Source organism: Mastigoproctus giganteus, chromosome 13 (genome assembly GCF_048544385.1).
Source record: "Mastigoproctus giganteus isolate SK-2022 chromosome 13, ASM4854438v1, whole genome shotgun sequence".
Lineage (NCBI taxonomy): Eukaryota > Metazoa > Arthropoda > Arachnida > Uropygi > Thelyphonidae > Mastigoproctus > Mastigoproctus giganteus.
In genome coordinates this window covers 81554781-81576851 of record NC_143587.1, presented here as the reverse complement: position 1 = coordinate 81576851, position 22071 = coordinate 81554781, and the positions used below count along the sequence as shown (strand labels likewise).

Below are 22071 nucleotides of genomic sequence, written 5' to 3'. Positions count from 1 at the left end.
TTGCCAGTGTTGGGTACCACTATGTCAATCATATAGGTAGTCTTTTCCTTCTTGTCCACAAGGATTATGTCTGGTCTGTTGTGCGGGATTGTCTTATCCGTTATTATGGCACGGTCCCACTACAGCTTGTGGGTTGGGGTCTCTAGTACTGTCTAGGGTTCGGACTTGTAGTACGGTACACTTTCTTTGGTCATTTGGTATTTCCTTGCTAGCTTCTGCTGTATTATCCTGGCTACCTGGTCATGTCTATTAGTGTACTCAGTCTGTGTGATCACCTTGCATCCCACGGTGATGTCACCCTGAGAGAGTGAGTGAGTGAGAGCAAGTGAGTTTGTGCATTCTCCCAGTAATGAAACAAGACCAATGTGTCTTTTATGTGAGAAAACATTTAGTAATGATGCTATGAAACCTTCAAAAATGAAAGAACACTTAAAAAAACAGCATAATGATAAAAGCTACTAAGACCTTGAATATTTCAAGACAAAGAAGGAAAAATTTTTGAATCATACAATGCTTAAGCCCTTTATAAAATCATTTGCAGTACTGGCAGCCAGTGGTGGACTACAAGCATTGTACGATATTGTTCTCCTAATTGCAAACAAAGGAAAAATCCCCACATACTCTTGGTGAAGAAATAATTCTACCCTCTATAAATATAGCAACGGAGTCAGTTATGAGAAAGGATGCTAATCCAGTTTTAAGGAGTATACCACTTAGTAGTAGTAGTAGTAGTAGTAGTGGCACATGATGCAAGAAAGCAAGTGTAGGAGCTTATGCAGCATCAGCCAAAAAAAAAAAAAAAAAAAATCACACCATTCCCTCCAAATGCCTGTCCAGTTCCTCCTTAAATTTATTTAACCTATCAACTTCCACAACGACAGATGGAAGTTTGTTCCAGCAATTAACCACCCGCTGGCTAAAGGCAAATTTCCACACATCTATTCTACATCTGTCCTTTCTTAATTTGAACTTATGTCCCCGTAGGTTGGTAATCTGAACAAGTGGAAGGATCCCATCAGAATTCAGCGTGCTCAACCCATTCAAGGCCTTATAGACCTCAATCAGATCACCGCGCAGGTGCCTAGTCTCCAGCCACTGCAATTTGCAGAACTTAAGCCTCTCTTGGTAAGAGAATTCCTTCATTCCCCTCACCAATCGTGTTGCTCTTCTCTGTACATGCTCAAGCAAATCTACATCCTTCCTAAAATGAGGCCTCCAGACCTGTACGCAGTACTCAAGGCGTGGCCTGACCATTGCCTTACACAGAGGGACAATCACCTCTTTTTCCCTGCCAGCAAAATTCCTATATATCATTGACAAAACCCCATGACCCGCCCTAGCAGCCTGTCTGCACTGCTCAGAAAACTTCATATCTGACTGCACAATTACTCCCAGGTCTTTTTCATTTTCTACCACCTTAAGTGTAGTACCACGCAGTTGGTACGTGTCTCTGGGGTTACTTCTACCCATATGCAGTACTTTGCATTTGTCAAGGTTGAACTCCAGTTGCCACTTCTTAGCCCATCTGCCCAAATTATCTAGATCCTGTTGCAGTAGCACACTGCCATTACTGTCATTAACAACCTTGCCAACCTTTGTGTCATCTGCAAACTTCGACATTAAGCTTGATATACCTTCATCAATATCATTGATAAATACACAAAACAACAGTGGACCCAACACCGAACCCTGTGGGACTCCACTAATAACAATAGTCCACGAAGAGCAGCACCCATTGATTACCACCCTCTGTCTTCTCCCACTTAACCATCCTTTTATCCATTGTAGCAACTTACCCTTAATACCATTCTGCTCCAATTTGTACAGTAGTCTTTCATGCGCAACAGTGTCAAAAGCTTTCCTGAAATCCAAGTATATGATATCAAAATTATTTTTTGCATCCAGTTCCTTTGTGACCACATCATAATAACCAATCAAATTTGTCAGACAAGACTTTCCCTTAACAAACCCATGCTGTGTTTGAATTATTGCTGCAGTCTTGTCTAGATGATCCTGCAATGCATCTTTAACCAGCGACTCGATTATTTTACCCGGAACAGAAGTTAAACTAACTGGTCTGTAATTACTCGTGTCACCCTTCGATCCACCTTTGTGAATTGGGGACACATTTGCACATCTCCAGTCCGTGGGAACCTCCCCTGAGTCCAAGGATGCTCTCATAATTATGGCTAAGGGTTTGCTTAGTTGCTTTGCCGCCTCCTTTAAAATAACTGGATAGATCCCATCCACCCCAGGTGCCTTTCTTGTGTTTAACTTCAACAATTTCTCCTCCACTTTGCTCTCAGTTATTACAAAATCATTAAGCACACTGCTACAATTTGATAACCTTCTTCCATTTTCAAATTGTAATAATTCCTCACGTATGAATGTAGATGCAAAATACTCATTCAGTTTGTTTGCTATCTGAGCAGGATCATCAACAGTCGAACCATCGATGTCAAGTGGACCAATCATATTCATCCCCTTCCTTTTAGAGTTTATATAAGTAAAGAAATCCTTGCTGTTTTTCTTAGCATCTTTTGCCAAAGATTTCTCGTAATCCGCCTTCGCCTGCCGAACCTCCTTTGTGACCTGATTACAGACTAGCTTATATCTGCCACAGGCTTCTGCGTCACCTGATAATTTATATGCATCCCATGCATTTTTCTTCTCTGTCACAAGTCTCATTAGTTCATTTGATAACCATTTAGGTCTAAACCTTTAGTAATAATACAGTGCAACGGAGGATTGCTGAGATGGCAAATGATGTCCAAACAACAGTAAATTCAGAGCTGAAAGAGGTTATGTTTGATATGCAACTAGACGACATTTGGAAGTATTACAAATTTGTCATTTGTACAGTATTACAGTACGATTAAAAAAAGCAGTAATTGATGAATTCCTTTTTGCCAAATATTTAGAAACTGATTCCAAAGGTGAAACAATTTTTAGATGTGTGCTAGAGTATTTTGAAAAGTAGGACATTCCCTTTAGTAATATAACTGCTATTGCAACGGATGGGTGGAGCCCCATCCGTTGCAATTGCAGTTGGTAAGTACAGAGGGTTTTTAGCTTTAGCTAAAAAATAAAATTCTAAAATACAAACAATACATTGTGTTTTACACAGACCTAAAAAATTATAAGTGTTGAAAAAGTGTTGAAAGTATATAAGTGTTGAAAAAATTATAAGTGAAGAATTGCATGCTGATTTGCATTTTTGTATTTGCAAATTTGTATTAAGGTAATAAATAAAATAAATGCAAATACTCTTATCAGGTGACTGTTTGCTATGATATGTGAAAAAAAATTACGAAAATTTCAACCAATTACTCCTTCATACAGAAGTAAGATAGTTGTCAAAAGGTAACTGTTTGCAAAGGCTTGTAGAACTTTATAACTCAGTGGTGGAATTTCTGTCTGAGCACGATCAATCATTTGCTGATAAATTTAGTCAGTTTAAAAACCACCTTTTACCTTGCTGATATACACTGAGTGATCACTGAATTATGACCACTTATCAAATACTTCATAGGTCCTCCTTTTGCCCTGAGTACAGCGGCTATCTGACATTTCATTGATTCAACAAGATGTTGAAAGCGTTCGGGAGGTATGGCCAACCAAGCTGTGTGTAATGCGGCTAGCTATGGAGGTGGTTAGTGTATCCAGATGCCTAATATGCATTTCCATAGTGTTCCACAAGTGCTCTATGGGATTGATATCGGGGGAGTTCGGAGGCCAGTTGATATGGTGGAAGTCAGAACTATGTTCCTCAAACTATTCCTGCACAACAAGTGCCTGATGGCTCGGCACATTGTCATCTTGGAAGACACTATCGCCATTCGCGAAAAAGTGTAACATACTGGGGTGTTCGGCGCCTCCTTAGCCAGGTGGGCAGGAGCAGCAGTGCATAGCACATGCTTCTTGATTAGACTGGGGTTCGAGCCCGTAACCACCAAATATGGAGGATGCAGAAAGGTCAGGGAATGACCATCCATATCCCCGGAGCAATATAGCCTTAGTTGCCAATGCCCCTAAAAACCAAAATAACAACAAACAACCAGGATGATCACAGTCAGTAAACAGTTGACAATAGTGGAGACTAGTAATACATTGTTCCACACGCACCAGGGGTCCAAGTTCCTGCTAGTGAAGCATGCCCCACACCATAGAACCGTCTCTACTGGCTTGCACTTTTGATGTCATGCATGATGGATGAAGGGCCTCATGTTGTTGATGCCAAATCCGTAAATGACCATCCACGATGTGGAGTAAATAACGTGACTTATCCGACCAGCACACCTCCTTCCAGTCTTCTAATGTCCAACTTGCTCTTTGCACCAGGCAAGTCTTTTATCCTGATGAACCTTGGTTAGGAGAGGATTCCATAGGGGGTCATCTGCTGGTATAGCCCATATGTGCAAACGTGCCATGCATGGGCATGCCAGATCTTGTTCCGGGTTGGCCCATGTTGTATTGGGTAGTCAACTCTTCAACGGTGCTGTGCCTGTTCACTTGTACTAGTCGTCGGACCCGGCACTCACCTCTAACATCAACCTTTCGCTACCTTTGCAGTTTGCTACCTGGTACACTTTAACAACGGCGGCTCTTAAACACCCCACCAATTCAGCTGTTTGAGAAATCGAGGCACCAGCTCATAGAGCTCCCACAATCATTTATCAAAGTCCGATAAATCCTTCCTTTTACCCATCACGTTTGGAATTTTACTACCTACTGAACCACTGATACCTTATCTATGCTACATAGGTAGACTGACTGCGCACTCTTGTACCTGACACCAACATTCAGTTTTCATAAGGGTGGTCATAATTCAGTGATCACTCAGTGTATTTTCAAGATTCAATGAAGCACAAAAAAAAAAACTACAAGGCAAAGACATTACAATTATACACAGTCGTACAATTATTTTGGGATTTCAAAAAAAGTTAATGCTCTTCAAAACTTCACTGGGTCGTAGAAATTTACACTTCTTTTCAAATATGTCATCTTTAGAACAAGAAGCCGAACGAAATTTTTCAGATGCTGATATATTTATTTATGTAGCTCATCTCGAATGCTTAAAAGAGGATTTTAAAAATAGATTCAATGATCGCGAAGATATGAAAGTTCCAGAATGGATTATGTCTCCATTTCATGCAGAGGGTGATAGGGACGATTTAGATCTGGATTTGCAAGAGGAAATTCAAATGAAGATGAACCTAGAAGCTAAATCACTGCACTCAAAAGAAAGTTTCAGGGGATTTTGGACAAGTAAAAATATTATTGAAAACTACCCCAAATTGTATAAAACTGTTGAGCCTTTATTATTGACATTTCCAAGTTCATACGTGGTAGAAGCTGGATTTAGCCACGCTAACAGTATTTTAACTAAGCAGGGAAATTGACTATATCTCGAAAATAATGGAGATCTAAGATTAAAACTAACAAATCACGAACTCAATATTTCCTCTCTTCTAAAACACATCAACACATTAGACATGCGGTAAGTGTTAGTGTTCATTAAATTTTTTTAATATGCATCGTAAATCATAATTGGATACATTTTCTAAAAAAATTGTTTATAAAATAGTTTAACTTGAAGCTTATTGCTGTTGGGGATCTCTGTTATTGCTGAATTTTTACTTGGGGGGGGGGTCTCTGAACAAAAAAGTTTGGGAACCCCTGATCTAGACAGAAGTGCAATTATACTTTAGACACAGCATGGGTTTGTGAAGGGTGTCTTGTCTGAACAATTTGATTGGATAGTATAATGTAAAGGCATATGATTCAAGAAAGCAAACTTATGCAGCATCAGCCAAAAAAAAAAAAAAAAAAAAAAACCCACTTCCATTTCACCCCTCCGTTCGTTCGAAATACCTGTCCAGCTGAGCCTTCAATTTATTAAGGCTATCAACTTCCACAACAAGGGATGGAAGTCTGTTCCACCAACCAACTACCCACTGGCTAAAAGCAAATTTCCGCACATCTATCCTACATCTGTCTTTCCTCAATTTGAATTTATGCGCTCTCAGGTGATTATTCTGAGCAAGAGGAAGATTCCCATCGGAGATTATTATCGGATATATCATATACTTTGATTTCAGGAAAGCTTTTGATATTGTTGCACATTGAAAACTGCTGTACAAATTGGAGCAGTGTGGCATTGGCAGCAAATTGCTGCTATGGATAAAGGGATGGTTGAGTGGAAGAAGACAGAGAGTGGTAATCAATGGACACTGCTCTTCTTGGACTAATGTTATCTGTGGAGTCCCACAGCACCTTTTGATGTTTTGTATTTTTATCAGTGATATTGATGAAGGTATATCAGGCTTAATGCTCACGATTGCAGATGATGCGAAGGTGGCAGGGTCGTTCATAACATTAATGACAGTATGCTACTGTAATAGGATCTATAAAAGTTAGGCAGATGAACTGAGAGGTGGCAACTGAAGTTTAACATTGACAAATGAAAAGTACTGCATATGGGTAGCAGTAGCACCAGAGTAAAGTACCAACTGTGCAATACTACACTCGGAGTAGTGAATATTGAAGCAGTCATGGGGCTAAAATGTGCAGTCAGATATGAAGTTTTCTGATCAGTTCAGCTCATGGAGGTCTTGTCAATGATATACAGCAGACCCTCGTTATAACACGGGTTGCTTTACACTGATTCACTATAATGCTGTTCTTATATTAAAACCCATATCTCACTGTAATGCTGTTTTACCAGTGTACAGATCGAATTTTTGAACAGTTGTATTATATGCATTTATCCAAAGTTCAGTCATCACTCAGTACAGTATTAGTCATTGTCTGTTTACTCAAATACTGTATCATAATTAACGCAATGTGTTGCATTTTGAAAGAGTTAATAATGGCGGATAAGAATCAAAGAGCAACAATTTTGGATGTGATGCACAGACTACAAAGTAAGAAAAAGACTGAGATTGAAAATTGAACTTGACATTTTAAAGCAAATCAATTACAGTCAGTGGCAAGTGGATGTGTGTCCAATAATTTAGAACTGTCAGGTTCAACTTTAGGAACAATTATAAAAAATAAAGAATTAATTTTAGCAGCAGGAAAGGAGTTCCGTTATTTGTTAGGAAATATCCTGTGGCACAGTCTACAATTCACAAATACACATGTTACCGTATGGGAATACGATGCTTGCTTGGCACTGATTCACCTAGTGCTCTGTTTTTCTGGAATGAAATATCAGCATTGAGTGGGAGTCACCTGTACAGGAATTTTTCTAGCAGGGATAAGGAGATTATCCCTTTGTATAAGGCAATGGTCAGGCTGAAAATTGAGTACTGCATACAGCTCTGGAGGCCTGACTCATTTTAGGAATAATGTCCAGCTGCTGGAAAAAGTACAGAGAAGGGCAATGAGATTGGTGTGGGGAACAAAGGGTTGCTCTTACCAAGAAAGGCTTAAATTCTACAAATTGCAGCATCTGAATCTGAAGGCTCCTGCAAGGTGATCTGATTTAGGTGTGTAAGGCCTTGAATGGTTTGAGCAAGCTCAATGCTGATGGGATTCTTCCTCTTGCCCAGATTGTGCACAATTGGCAAAGGAACTGTGTTTGTCACTGTTGTCTTCCATGGCATCATAGCCCTATCAGAAATCTGAAGAATCCTTAGTCATTTTCAGGCAGGCTATAGTTAGTCCAGTCTCATGCTGAGGTAGGAGGCCCACCAAGTTTTTCCAGCCAGAAACATTCAAATCAAGTTGTGAACAGATACACTTGTACAGCAATAATAGACCAGTATACAATGTTGCATAAGATGCTGATGTATCATTATATCTAATAATGAAAATAACATAAACAACAGTCTGTCTTTTGCACTTTTGATTATGTTTCAGCAGGTCAACAATTATGCATTCATGATCTGTTTCGATTTTTAATTTCACATTAATATCAACACCGTAATATTTAATAGCCATGGATTGGTTTGTCGTTGCACATTGTTACTCTTATAAAAGGTAATACAAGTTCATATTTTACTGGTTTTGAATAAAAATGTCCTTAGATATAATGGATTATTTTATCATAAAGGTCATATTCGTAGAAGCTTAACATCAAATTTTGAAATGTACTGTACGTCCCATTTCAAAGAGATCAGAAAGTGATTAGGTGACTCATATGATGTTTATTTATCTTATTCTTCTTTATGTAATTATACATGCTGAGTCACACAGAGAATCTTTATTCAGCGAGTATTCACTTCTTGCATATTTTTTCTAATTTTATTTTGTTTGTTTTTCTTAAATATGTCATTCCTGTTTAGGATTTTTGGGGAGGGAAGGGTTTTTGTTTTTGCACAGATGACTACGGTGGTCTGCGACAGTATTTAAATTCTATACAATGGGACCAACAGCAAATTCAAAATGGGAAGCATTCAAAGAATTAACCTTGGAAGCTACTAGGCCATTCATACCAACTAAGAAATATTTTTCAAGGTTTAGGCCTAAATAGATATCAGATGAACTAATGAGACATGTGGCAGAGAAGAAAAATGCATAGGATACATATAAATTAATAGGTGACACGGAAGCCTTTGATAGATATTAGCTGGTCTGTAACCAAGTCACAAAGAGGTTGGGCAGGCAAAGGCAGATTACGAGAAATCCTTGGCAAAGGATGCAAAGAAAAAAAGCAAAGAATTCTGTACTTATGTAAACTCTGGGAGGAAGGGGATGAATCAGATTGGTCAACTGTTGATGATCCTGCTCTGGTAGCTAACAAATTAAATGATTACAGTCAGGTATGTTGCAACGAACAATGCTACAACGAACACAGAAGCTACAACGAGCAAGGAAGAATACTATAGGGTGATGTAGCAAGCGCGTATGCATGACGTGTTGATTAGAGCGTCAGTTATCATCTTTGTTATCATTTGTAAGGTGCAGTTATCTGCTTATTTGCCCTTTAGCAGTGTAAATATATAAGTGGAAAAAATGTAGTAGATCTAAGTGCTGAATATGGTATGGCTAAATAAACAATCACTACAATTTTAAAAAACAAGGAAGAAATAAAAAGTGCACAGGTCGCAAAGGGAATCTTTAGGTTTTATGATTTTTATTAGGGAAAGTTTGTTTATATTTTTATGGGGGATATTGTTTGTGCTTTTCAAATTTTATGTACGGTGTATAAAAGTTAAATAAATTAATTTAATATTATTTTTACACTTATATTTTACATTTTGTATAGTTTGTTTATATTTTCACTGGGGGAATATTGCTTATGCTTTTCAAATTTTATGTACAGTGTATAAAAGTTAAATAAATTAATTTACATTATGTATATTTTTCCTGTTTAAATTGTTGTATTGCATGGTAACTTTACTCTAGACTGCGGGCCTGGAACGGATTACTCCTAAATACATATATTTCAATGTATGCTAGAACAAACAGATATTATAACAACCGAGGTTCTAAAACCAATTGCGTTTGTTCTAGCATACCCCACTATATTTTGCATCTACATTCACACATGAGGAGTTATTCAAGGAGGGGCATGCTAGAGGTGAGTTAAACTCTGGCAGTGAGCTAGATGATTTTGTAATAATTGAGAGCAAAGTGGAGGAGAAATTGTTGAAGATAAACATAAGAAAGACACCTGGGGTGGATGGGATGTATCTAGTTTTATTAAAGGAGGCAGCCAAGGCAGTAAGTAAACCCTTAGCCATAATTATGAGAGCTTCCTTAGACTTAGGGGAGCTACTCATGGACTGGAGATGTGCAAATGTGACCCAAATTCACAAAGGAGCATCAAAGGGCGACACAAGTAAATACAGACCTGTTAGTTTAACTATTGTTCCAGTAAAATTAATGGAAGCATTGGTTAAAGAAGCACTGCAGTATCATCTAAACAAGACTTCAGTTATAGCTCGGACACACCATTGTTTCGCTAAGGGAAAGTCTTGTCTGACCAATTTGATTGGATACTATGATGTGGTCACAAAGGAACTCAATGCAAAGAATAATTTTGATATCATATATTTGGATCTTAGAAAGGATTTTGATACTATTGCGCATGGAAGACTGCTGCACAAATTGGAGCAGTGTGGCATTGGAGGGAAAACTGCTGCTATGGATAAAGGGATGGTTGAGTGGGAGAAGACAGCGAGTGGTAATCAATGGACACTGCTCTTCGTGGACTAATGTTATTAGTGGAGTCCCTCAGGGTTCAGTGTTCAGTCCATTGTTGTTTTCTGTATTTATAAATGATATTGATGATGGTGTATCAGGCTTATTGGTCAAGTTTGCAGACGATACGAAAGTTGGCAGGGGTTGTTAATGACACTAATGATAGTACACTGTTGCAACAGGATCTAGAAAAGTTGAGCAGATGGGCTGAGAGGTGGCAAATGAAGTTTAACATTGACAAATGTAAAGTACTGCATATGGGAAAACCCCACAGTAACGTATGCACTGTGTGGTACTACACTGACAGTGGTAGAGAATGAAAAGGGGAAATTGTGCAGGCAGATATGAAGTTTTCTGAGCAGTGCAGGCAGTCTACAAGAGTAGCTCATGGTGTCTTGTCAATGATATGCAGGAATTTTCCTAGCAGAGATAAGGAGGTGATTATCCCCTTGTATAAATCAATGGTCAGGCCACACCTTGAATACTGTATACAGGTCTGGAGGCCTTATTTTAAGAAGGATGTAGAGCTGTTGGAATGAGTACAGAAAAAGGCAACACGATTAATGAATGGAAAGAAGGGTTGCTTTTACAAATAAAGGCTTAAGTTTTGCAAATTACAGTGTCTGGAGAATAGGCATGTGTGAGGTGATCTGATTGAGGTGTATAAAGCCTTGAATGGTTTGAGCATGCTTAATGCAGATGGGATTCTTCCTCTTGCTCAGAATAATCTCCTGAGAGGGCATAAATTCAAATTGAGTAAAGTCTGTTGTAGGATAGATGTGTGGAAGTTTACCTTTAAGCATGTGGTTGATTGGAAAAACTTCCATCTGTCATTATAACATTGGATAGCTTAAGTACACTCAAGGCAGAACTAGACAAACATTCGGAGCGAGTTGATGGGTGAAATGAGGTGTTTTTATTTTTTTTTTTTTTTGCTGATGCTATATAAGCTTTCTTGCATTATGTGCCTTTACTAATGCTAATGTGACTTTACTTACTGATTAAATGGCTCTTTCTGGTGAACTGCATGAAACAACTTTACTCATAGAGTAAGTTGTTTATCTCACAGCTCTCAGCATATCAGTTGAATAATGATAGAATGGAAACATCAAGACAAGTTAATTATACCTTTACTAAGCAGGGGAGAAACTCTGTGTTCCTGAGAGTGGCCAATCATTAGTGAGAGCTATATGTGAGAATTGTGGAAAGGTGCATACAGTAACTTCCCAATCTCCAAACACCATGCATTCATTTTTGAAAAGTAGTTCATAAAGCAAGAGTGATTTTTCCATAGATATAATGGTATTATAAGTTGATGTATTCCAAAAAAATGAAACATTCACTCCCATTCATGACGTCTGAAATGCTCATAAGGTTTATGTGAGTTATGTGTCCAACAACAATATTTAAAACTGATTTTAACAATATGATTTTTAAAAAATAATATCCTTTATTTCAATATACAGTGGACTTGATGGCATATTTATGAGTTAATGAATTATTGGGTATAAGCACAAAATTTTTTAGTTTAAAAATTCACTTGAGTGCTGCAGTTTTGCAATTGTATGTAGAGAATGGATCATTACTTGCACAATTTAATAGATTCTGTATATAAAGTTGTATAAGTAATGCATGTCTAGCTTAAGCTGACAGTTAGTGAATGTTCCTCAGCCCACTTCTACAAATCAAATTGCAGTGTTACTAACCTAAAGGAATGTCCTTGCACTTTATACAGCTGCAATAAAATTATCATAAAATCTTCTTGCTTTTCGCTGAACCATGAAATGACTTCAGAAAGAGCAGCAAGCAGTTTTCCTGAGTAGTAAGATAAACTGTTCTGAACAGAAATAACTTTTATTTAGCAGGAGATACCGTTGGTAATTTGCTCTTTCGTATGTGCTTTGAAGTCCATTTCACCAAAAATGTGCCTTAACCTAGCAGTACTGGCACACAAAATGTAACATAAATGTTGGCAGGGCACTGACAGATACAAATTTCTTTTTAGTTAAAAATTTTTAAAAAATTTTGGAATTTTTTTAAAATACTGCTTAAAGAATGCCAATATTTTCATCTTTTCTTAATGGATTGCAGTACTTATTGTATGCACTTTTTAAATTTTAATAAAAAAATTAAATTTTAAAAATACACTTCGCATTTTATACCTTTAATTTTCAAAAAAAAAAAAAAAAAAAGTTCTAAACGTTAAAATAATAGAGACAAAGTCTCTTATTCTCTTCTCTTTTACAGTTTAAAAGACCATTATCTGCAAGAAATTTCATATATGCATATGTCTTAGAAATTTCATATATGCATATAATTAGCAGAAGGTATACTCTATGAATGGTATGAAAAGCAGAGTATACTGTGCATATTAATTGAATTAATATGCACAGTATGCTCTGTGTCAAAACATTCTGACCACCTATCTAATATGATTTTGGTCCTCCACGTGCAGCCAAAACAGCTCATACCTGGCGAGGCATGGACGCTACAAGATTTCTAAGTGTCTTGTGGTATCTGGTACCAACAAGTAACCAGCAGATCCTGTAAGGTCTGTGGTTGAGATGCCGCAGATTGGAGTTGCTGTTCCAACACAAACCATAGATGCTTGATGGGATTGATGCCTGGGAAATTTGGAGGCTAGGGCAATATCTGGAAGTCTTCCTCATGCTCTGCGAACCAGTCTCGAACAGTCCGGTTAGTGTGGCATGGTGCATTTTCCTGCTGAAAGACAGCACTGCCAGAGGGGGAAGACCATTGCTATGAAAGGGTGTACCTGGTTAGCAATAATGTTTAGGTAGGTGGTAGACATCAGAGTGCCCCTGCACATTGATGACTGGACCCAGGGTGTCCCAGCAGAACATCGGCCAAAGCATGACATGGCCGCCACCACCACCACCACCGGCTTGTTTTCGTCCCACGGTGCCTCCAGGCACCATCACTTCCCCAGGTAAATGATGCGCACGTACCTGGCCGTCCACATGGTGCAACAGGAAACATGATTCATCAGACCAGACGATCTTCTTCCATTCATTCAAGGTCCAGTTTCAATGTTCACATCCCATTGTAGGTGCTGTTGCCGGTGAACCGTGGTTAGTATGGGCACTCAGAGTGGCCTGCGGCAACCAGCCCCATTTTCAACAGGGCTCGATGTACTGTGTGTTGTGACACATTACTCCTGTCACCAGCATTTCAATTACCGGTGAGTTGCGCCACAGTCGCCCTTCTCTTGCCACATACCATCCGGGAAGAGCCTTCATTTACCTCGAGCATTAATGAGCCGCAGTCGTCCAACACCTCCCCGGTGGTTTGTGGGTTTCCCCCTCCTAGGACCACTTTTGGTAGGTACTAACCACGGCTGACCGTGAGTATCCCATCAGCCGTGCTGTTTCAGATATGCTCTGACCCAGTCGTCTGACCATTACAATCTAGCCTTTGTCGTTTGTTGTTGTTTGTTATTTGGTTTTTAGGAGCCTTAGCAACTAAGGCCATATTGCTCCAGGGATATGCGGTGGTCATTCCCTGACCTTTCCATATTTGATGGTCACGGGCTCGAACCCCTGTCTAATCAAGAAGCGTGTGCTACGCACTGCTGTCCTGCCCACCTGGCTACGGAGGCACCTTGGGCCTTTGTCAAACTTGCTTAAGTCTGCTGCCTTTCCCATCTGAAGAACAAGAGAATAACACTGATTAACGGAGCTCAGTATTAGGTTTTTTTAATACCACGTCCCAACCTGCACAAGCACTGTAGTTCACCTGCAGTTGCTTCGATTTGCATAATGACTCGCTGGTCATAATGTTTTGGCTCATCAGTGTATATGCCATATATACTAAAAATAATAAAACTATAAGTATTGCCTTAGAATCAAATGCTAATAAATTTAAAGTTTAATAATTTTTAGTAAATATTTTAATATTTGTTTTTTTTTTTTCAACTCTTTCTAAAACCAGAAGGTATACGCTATTCACCTAAAAAAGTCGAGAGGGTATACGTCAATACCCACGTATACCCTCCCCTACAGCCCTGTGTGTGTATATTTCTGCTTATTATGTATGTAAATATTAAAATATATATATATATATGTATACAGTACCATTAGTTACTTATGTTTCCAGGTTTACTTCAAATTTGGCTCACTTCACAGACCATGAAATTTTAAACTTGCAATGCTGCAAGAAACAGAACCTTATATTCTCCCAAGATGGTCGCTGTGTAGGAGTGATCTTGAGAGAATATCAGGTTTTGTTTGCCTATCTTCAATATGTGAGAGCAGAAATAGATCTTTCAAAAATAACTAGGATAAGACTGTAGATGTTTATTGAACTAGTCAAGGCGTGTTTGTTTTTATTTGTCTTCAGGGTTTCCCCTATATGGCGCTGTATCCTCTGAAAAGGCAAAAGCCAAGGCCGGCAAGTGTAATAATGTGTGTTGTTATGTTGAGTGTTGAATGCCGGCACCTGGCGACTTTGCAGCGAGGGGGCAAGGGACACCTGGTCCCCTGACTCCCAACCTTGTCCATGAGGAGGTGTGCCAGGGAATACCCTTTAGCTGAAACTCTTACTGAGGCTATCAAGCAAGCCTGGGAGCCCCAAGGTATTTAGGGAAAGGAAGTGGAAATAAGAATAAAGAGTATGGGGATTGGAAGGAAAGAGAAAGTTGGATAGAAGATAAGGGGAAGAAGAAATTGACATCCTCTGAAATAGAAGAGAAAAGTTTACAGAAAAAAGTGGACTATATTCTATTTACTTTTTAGAAATCTAATGTTATGATTCTTAGGCAAATTTGATAATAAAACTTAATAAAAACCCATTTTGAAAAGAAAATGCTTAAGTTTTTGCTACCAATCTATCAGTAGCTACTAACTATTCATATACCAAAACCTCAAATCTAATCATTCATTTCTTCCCATCAAACAGACGGTTGATTTCAGCCACATTTTTATAATGTACTGATTATATTTCCAATTTTGGTGTGGTTGACTTATAAATAAGTTAGCTGCACCAAAATTTCTGTTCAGCTATGGGATAACAGCTATGAGAAATAGACAATTATGTAAAACACACAGTAATAACTATGTCAGCCAGCCAGTATGAATTTCATTTCCTATAGCCTGAGTGCTGTCGAAGCACCTAAGTACAAGTTGATTTACAAGCACCCAAGTACAAGCACAGTTGATTTACATTTAATTAACAATGCAATCTTAAACTGTAATACCAAAGTTCAATGAATTCAAAGCCAGTTTATAGTCTGCTGTTTACCTTGAACTCGAGATCCTTTAAGGACATATCCTGAGCAATGTCCAATTAAACAGGTACATTGTAGCTTACACATATCAAATTGACACCCAATGAAGAGCAGAAAACCAGACAATTCAGTTCATTTACATTCAGTGTCCATCAGCGCCAGTCAGTGTCAGTGTATATTTTAGTATGATATCTTTTCACCAAAACGTATGGTAGCCACATCAATCTAATGATTCTTAACCTACTGGGTCCACAACATTGCCTGGAAAAGGGCAATTCCTTTCAAAAAAAGGTAAATGAATCATTGTTAACCTCAAAACAGAACCAAAGTTAGCACTCTGCATTTAATTAATACACCTTTAAACAAACTATTAACATCAAATCTCAGACAGATTTGTCCATTTAACTAGTGGGAGAAGATAAAATGATAACACAAAACTATAAACAAACACAGCAATGGCACTTGTCTGATATGAATCTACTCTTCAAACAAAAAGCCAAATAGTTGCAAAGACTGTGGTGTTCACCTGACAGGTTATCATATGCAATTTCTGTATGAAAACTAAAAAAGAAAAACTTTGGAAACTATTGCAGTAAAAGCTTGATTATATTTAGGAAGGTGAAAACATTTCAGATTTTTAATCATTGATTAAGGTGAATGCTGGAACAGTCTTTTTAAAGGTCACATGTCAAGTGACTCAACACTGCCACTGTCAGGTTAAATAGTATGCTAGTACAGCCTGTACCATAGATATGTTAAATTTGTGAAATGCATTTGTCATATTTAACAATTGTCACAGCACAACACAGGCAGGCTGTGTTTGTGAGATGAAAATATTTCATTTTTACCCATTTTACTTTCAAAGGATGATGGTTTATGAAGTTTCAGCTTTAAGATTGATATGCAAGTTTGTAATTAGGATGTTCATTAACCAGGAGCTCCCTCTATGTGTGAATGAGTTATGTTGTTATTAGCATTGAAAAGTTCAACTGGCTAGCCCAGAGCCATGACCTCAATCCTTTAGAGAACATCTTTGGGATAAATTGCATTATTGGGTCTGTGTGAGGAGAGACTGCTCAAAAAACAGAGCTGAACTGATCACTGTTTTGAAGCTAAAATGGTGGAAAATATTGGAATTTACAAAAACCTGTTAAAGAGCATTTCACTGAGACCAGAGGCTGTCATAAAGGCTATAGGTTTCAGCACACACATTTTTAGTTTTTGTGTAAATAAAGGTTATTTATAAATATGCAGGTGGCTAGATATTAATGGTAGGGCAGTATGCATCTTGTATTTTGTACATACAAGTAATTTCTGATGTCCAAATAAGTTTATCAGCTGACAGCAAACATTAAGATACATTAGCTATATAAACAAAGTTTAATAATGTCTTTATCTAATAACTAAACCTTGTGGCATTCTTTCTTGACCTTATTTGGAATACAGAATTAAGAACTTAAAGTTTAAAGTACCTGCTTTGTGCAGCTAGAGATCCTGTGCACAAAAGAAAATTCCATCATTAGTCACTGTGTGCTACTGGATGTGGGAAATGCATTATTTTGTCTGTTATAATTGCAGTAAACTCTTGTGAGTATCAGGACAATGACTTGTTTTCCAAAGAGGGTGGCACCTTCGTAGCCAAGTGGGCAGCAGCAGCAGTGCGTAGTCTTGATTAGACCGGGGTTCGAGCCCGTGACCACCAAATACGGAGGATGCGGAAAGGTCAGGGAATGACCACTGCATCTCCCCGGAGCAATATGGCTTTAGTTGCTAATGCTCCTAAAAACCAAACAACAACAACAACAACATCCAAATATGGTAAAGAATTTCAGTCCCGTGTTTTTTGCAGAAATGTTCTGATTTCACAAAGAACTTTAGCTCAATCTGAATGCAGATAAGGAAACTTAATTAAAAATAATTACCAAATAAACAGTTTAGCACAGCAAACCTATATCAATAACTTGAAAATTTGAACTCTTTTTACAAGTTTTTTATATCATACAGCATTTCCCAAAGTGTGATTTACAGCATGTTATTAGTCCTTGGAAAATATACAAATAATCGTATGATCTCATTATTATTATTATGTAACGTTTATTAATGCAGCAAGCTACATGATATAGCTACAAAGCTGGTTTGTTGTTGTTTGTTTTCTGCAAAAACAAGTGTAGAAATAGATTGGCTGTTGAACCAGTTTTAACCTGGCAGTAGTCACCTAAGACCCGGTACGTGCTGCTCCAAAATGCCAATCCTGCATTATTCCTTAATTAGTGATTAAAAATCTGAAAATTTTTATAGCTTCAAACTTTTACTGCAATAGTTCCTGAATTTTGTTTTATGGTTTTTGAGTTGAAATTAGTTTGCTTTGAATGCAGATGAGAAAACTCCATTAAAAATTACTACCAAATAAACAATTTAGCACAGCAGATCAATAACTTGAACTGTCTTTACATGTTTTAATGTGATGCAGCATTTCCCAAAGTGTGGTCTGCAGCATGGCACCAATCCTTAGAAAAAATATGAATAACCATTTAGAGAAATTTTACATAGAAAATTTTTTATTAGGCATTTTAATCATTGTACAAACATAGGATCACTAATTGTTATATTTAATCCCTTGATGTGAAGCAGTATCAGGGCAAGGGAGACTTCATAAGACCTAGGATAAATCCCATGGAAGGACTTAATACTATGTTTTAATTGTTTTTTGGGCATCATCGGCAACCACCAAACTTTATCTAAGCTTTCTGTGCCACTTGCCCATGGATGGATGATATAAGCATATGGGTCCCCTGAGGCTTGAGAATCACTATGATAATTAGAATTCTTGATATATCTATAGAGCAAATGTACCTAAACATTTAGTGTGAGAGTGCCATAGTGCACATTTGAATTGATTGTGATTTGAGTGGCTGCTGAATACATACTGTATATATATTGTTTAAAGGGTGGTTGAGTGGGAGAAGACAGTGATAATGTTATTAGTGGAGTCCCCTAGGGTTCTGTGTTGGGCCCACTGTTGTTTGTATATTTATTAATGATATTGATAAAGGTATATCAAGCTTAAATTTGAAGTATGTAGATGGTACAAAGTTGGCAGGGTTGTTAATGATAGTATGCTAATGAAAAGTTGAACAAATGGTGTGAGAAGTGGCAACTGAAGTTTAACATTGACAAATGCAAAGTACTGCATATGGGTAGAAGTAACCCCAGAGAAACACACCAACTCTGGTATAAACAGTATACATCCAGACATTATGTTGGATTAATCTTGTTCATTGAATCGTAAATAAGGAATTATGTAAATACCATCATCTAGAATGTTTAATTCACTAAAATAATGTTGACAACATATCTGAATCATCTGTGAAGATGATGGGAATGGAATCCGAAAGACGATATGGAAACATCACCAACTGAGTAATTAATTAGTTTGATGAATTGAAAGGCTAGGTGTTCAGGTTACATATCTCTTGGGATTCAGTAAGCAAGATTAATTTGTTAATTTATGTGAATAATACTGTAGTCATAGTGTTTATTCATAATACCAAAATGTACATTCAATTAACCTTTACAATGACATTCAGAGGGCTTTATACCTGTTGGTTAAAGAATAATTTTTGTTAGTATGTTATGCTTCTTTTTATAAGTAAATATGTTCATAAAAGTTTTTATATTGTTTCTTTAAACTAGAAATATTCAGCAACCTCGTAATGTCAAACTACTTTATGATGTCCTGCAATATGATCCTCCAGCAATAAAACGAGCAGTACTCTATGCAACTAATAATGCTCTGGTTTGTGAAACAGCTGAGGATGCTTGCAAAGTAGCCTATGAACTTGGAGATGGAAAACGTTATGATGTAAGTTACATAAGTTTTATATATGGGAAGTCTGGACATTCTCCAGTATAATGAAGTACTAATGTTATTATAAACCTAATCAATCTGATGAACCTCATGCTATCTTATTTTGAGTTGTTTTATACCTATTTCTACTTGCTGTTTGCTACTTGTACAGATTACTCGGGATACATTTTATGTGTCCCGAGTAATCTGTTCTTTGCATAGTTGACTAATTTTGGTAAATGATATATTTTTAGTTTATGATATATCTTCATTAATGCAAAAATAAGATGAAGTTTTATAGAACAGAATTAAATAGCCATGAGTTGTGTTGCTGATGAGTATTGACAGTATGCAGATAATGGAAATACATATCAAAAAGTCAGACAGTATAGTATTGGACCGTTATGTGCAGCTACTGTTGCACTGATATAGCATTTTTCAGAATCCATATAACTTTGGAACTGCCCTACTGTGATCTGGCACCAGTTTGTATTTGTTGGATGATTGCAGTGATCCAAAAAAGTTTGAGAAGCACTGCTCTAAGCAAATCAACAAATGGCATATTAGTATGTTATCTGGAATCTTATGCAATTATTGAAAATCATTATGGCTTCCAGAAAAATCAACCCATGATAGACCTTATGGTGAATTGCGAGTCCAGCATACGAAATACTTTATTTGGAATGAACGTCTTGTTATGTTATGCTTGGATATTGAAAAAAGCCTTTGACACCACCTAGCACCATGGTATTCTCCAAGATTAATGTGCCATAGGATTTTGTTATGTCTGCTAGTGGTGATCATACAGAGCTTTCTTAAAAACGGAACCTTCCAAGTGCATTATGGCAATGCTGTTTCTAAAACCCTTGTCTAGAAAGGTGTGATTGGTACTTAGTACTATGCTATTTGTGCCCAGAATAAACAGCATAGTACAAAAATTTATGGCTAATGTTGACGTCTATCTCTATGCAGATGACCTCACAGTAGCTTGCCATTCTCAAAATATACATTTTGTGGAGCAACAGTTACATCTTGCAATAAACAAAATAGAGTCATGGTTTATGCATGATGTTTATGGTCTATTGGTTTCAAAAACTACAGCTGTTCCCTGCTACAAAAAGTATTAGCTACATTCAGCACCTGAATTACTGCTGGGAACTCAGACAAAACCACTTAACAATAATATCCAATTCTTAGGTCTAATAAAGTAAAGTTCAGTCATTATCAACCCACTGCAGGGTGGAAGCCTCCTCAACAATTCATGCTGAGGGAAATGGACCATAATCTGCCACGCTGGTCCAGTGCGGGTTGGCAGATCGACCGTATTCAGCAGTCAGGGGCTTGAACCCCGGTCTACTCAAAGAGCGTGTGCTACTGCACTCCCGCTCCTGCCCACTCGGCTATGGAGGCGTAGGTCTAATACTTGATACTAAACTCACATTCCAGAAACATACATTGCCAACAGGTATTTTCTGTACGAAACTATTCCACAATTCTCTGAATTCACACCATTCTGTAATCTATCACCACTAAACATATGGTTTGTATAGATGGTCAAAGTGTAAAAAAAAAAAAAAAAAAAAACAAGTCTTGAATATCTGGCACTACCATCTGTTTCTTCGGTAAGGCTCGGTTTTGTTTACTCTGTGTGTTTGTGTAAAAATTTACAGTACAGTTACTTACTTGTACTATACCACATTATATCTTGAAAATAGTTAACTTTGAAAGAAGAAAGAGTAGAAGTAATAGAATATTCTAGAAAAAGAAAAGTGTGGAGTTCTTAAGTTGGCTGAATCATAGGCCCATCTCTGGACCTATGATTCAAACCAAACGTTTAGAAATTGTTAGAGAATTGACACCACTGACTTTAAAAGTGTCTAATGGAAAAGTGTCTAATGGCTGGTTAGGTAAGTTCTGTAGATTTCACAATATTTCCTTCAGAGCATTTTGTGGGAATTTACTAAAGTTAATTTGGAAGCCGCTGCTGGAAAAAAAAAAGGCTGCCATCAGCATTCAAGCATGTTGAATGCTGATTGAATAAAATGGGTCTTTTTTTTTTTCTTCTCCCGGCACAGTTGTGGATAAAACAAAGTGCCTTAGAGGGGAAACATGTGCTGGAAGTAAAGTGGCAAAGGAATGTCTAACTGTACTTTTGGGTACAAGTATGATAGACACTTATGAAATATCTCTTGTTCTATTTAAGCAAACGCATTGTTTTTTTTTTTTTTAGTAGCATTAGCAACTAAGGCCATATTGCTCCGGGAATATGCAGTGATCATTCCCTGACCTTTCCGCATCCTTCGTATTTGGTGGTGACAGGCTCAGGCCTCGGTCTAATCAAGAAGCGTGTGCTACGGAGGTGCCATTGTTTTTTGGAAATCAAACAATAAGGGTTGGATGATCAAGTTGGATAAAAGAATGATTTGCCAGAATAGAAAAGTTATTTTATTTCTTGAAAATTGCCACATCTCATCCACCCATTAAACTGAATAATGAAACTGGGTTTTTCCTCCCATCATATGATATCTGCTTTCGACCACTAGATCAAGTATTAATGCAAACTTTAGCATTAGTAGAGTCATACGATGCAAGAAAGTAAGCTTATAAGGCATTAGCCAAAAAAAAAAGGAAAAACCTTCCCATTTATTCTCTCCAAAAGCTTGTCCACTTCTTCCTTTAGTTTATTTAAGCTATCAACTTCCACGACAAATAGAAATTTGATCCAGCAATTAACTACCCGCTGCCTAAGGCAAATTTCTGCACATCTATTCCAACTAAACATGATCAAGATGCAATCCTGAATTGAACAGTGCAAAATTCTACAACT

At 37.5% G+C, this 22071-nt stretch overlaps 1 protein-coding gene across 1 annotated transcript in view; it reads left to right on the top strand.

Moving 5' to 3' along the window:
• Positions 1 to 22071, top strand: part of SMC1 (structural maintenance of chromosomes 1) — a 635181-nt gene that overhangs the window by 309858 nt on the left and 303252 nt on the right. The window contains exon 13 of the mRNA XM_090388169.1: positions 19091 to 19259. Coding sequence (XP_090244295.1) covers positions 19091 to 19259 — 169 coding nt within the window. The remainder of the gene's footprint in view (positions 1 to 19090; positions 19260 to 22071) is intronic.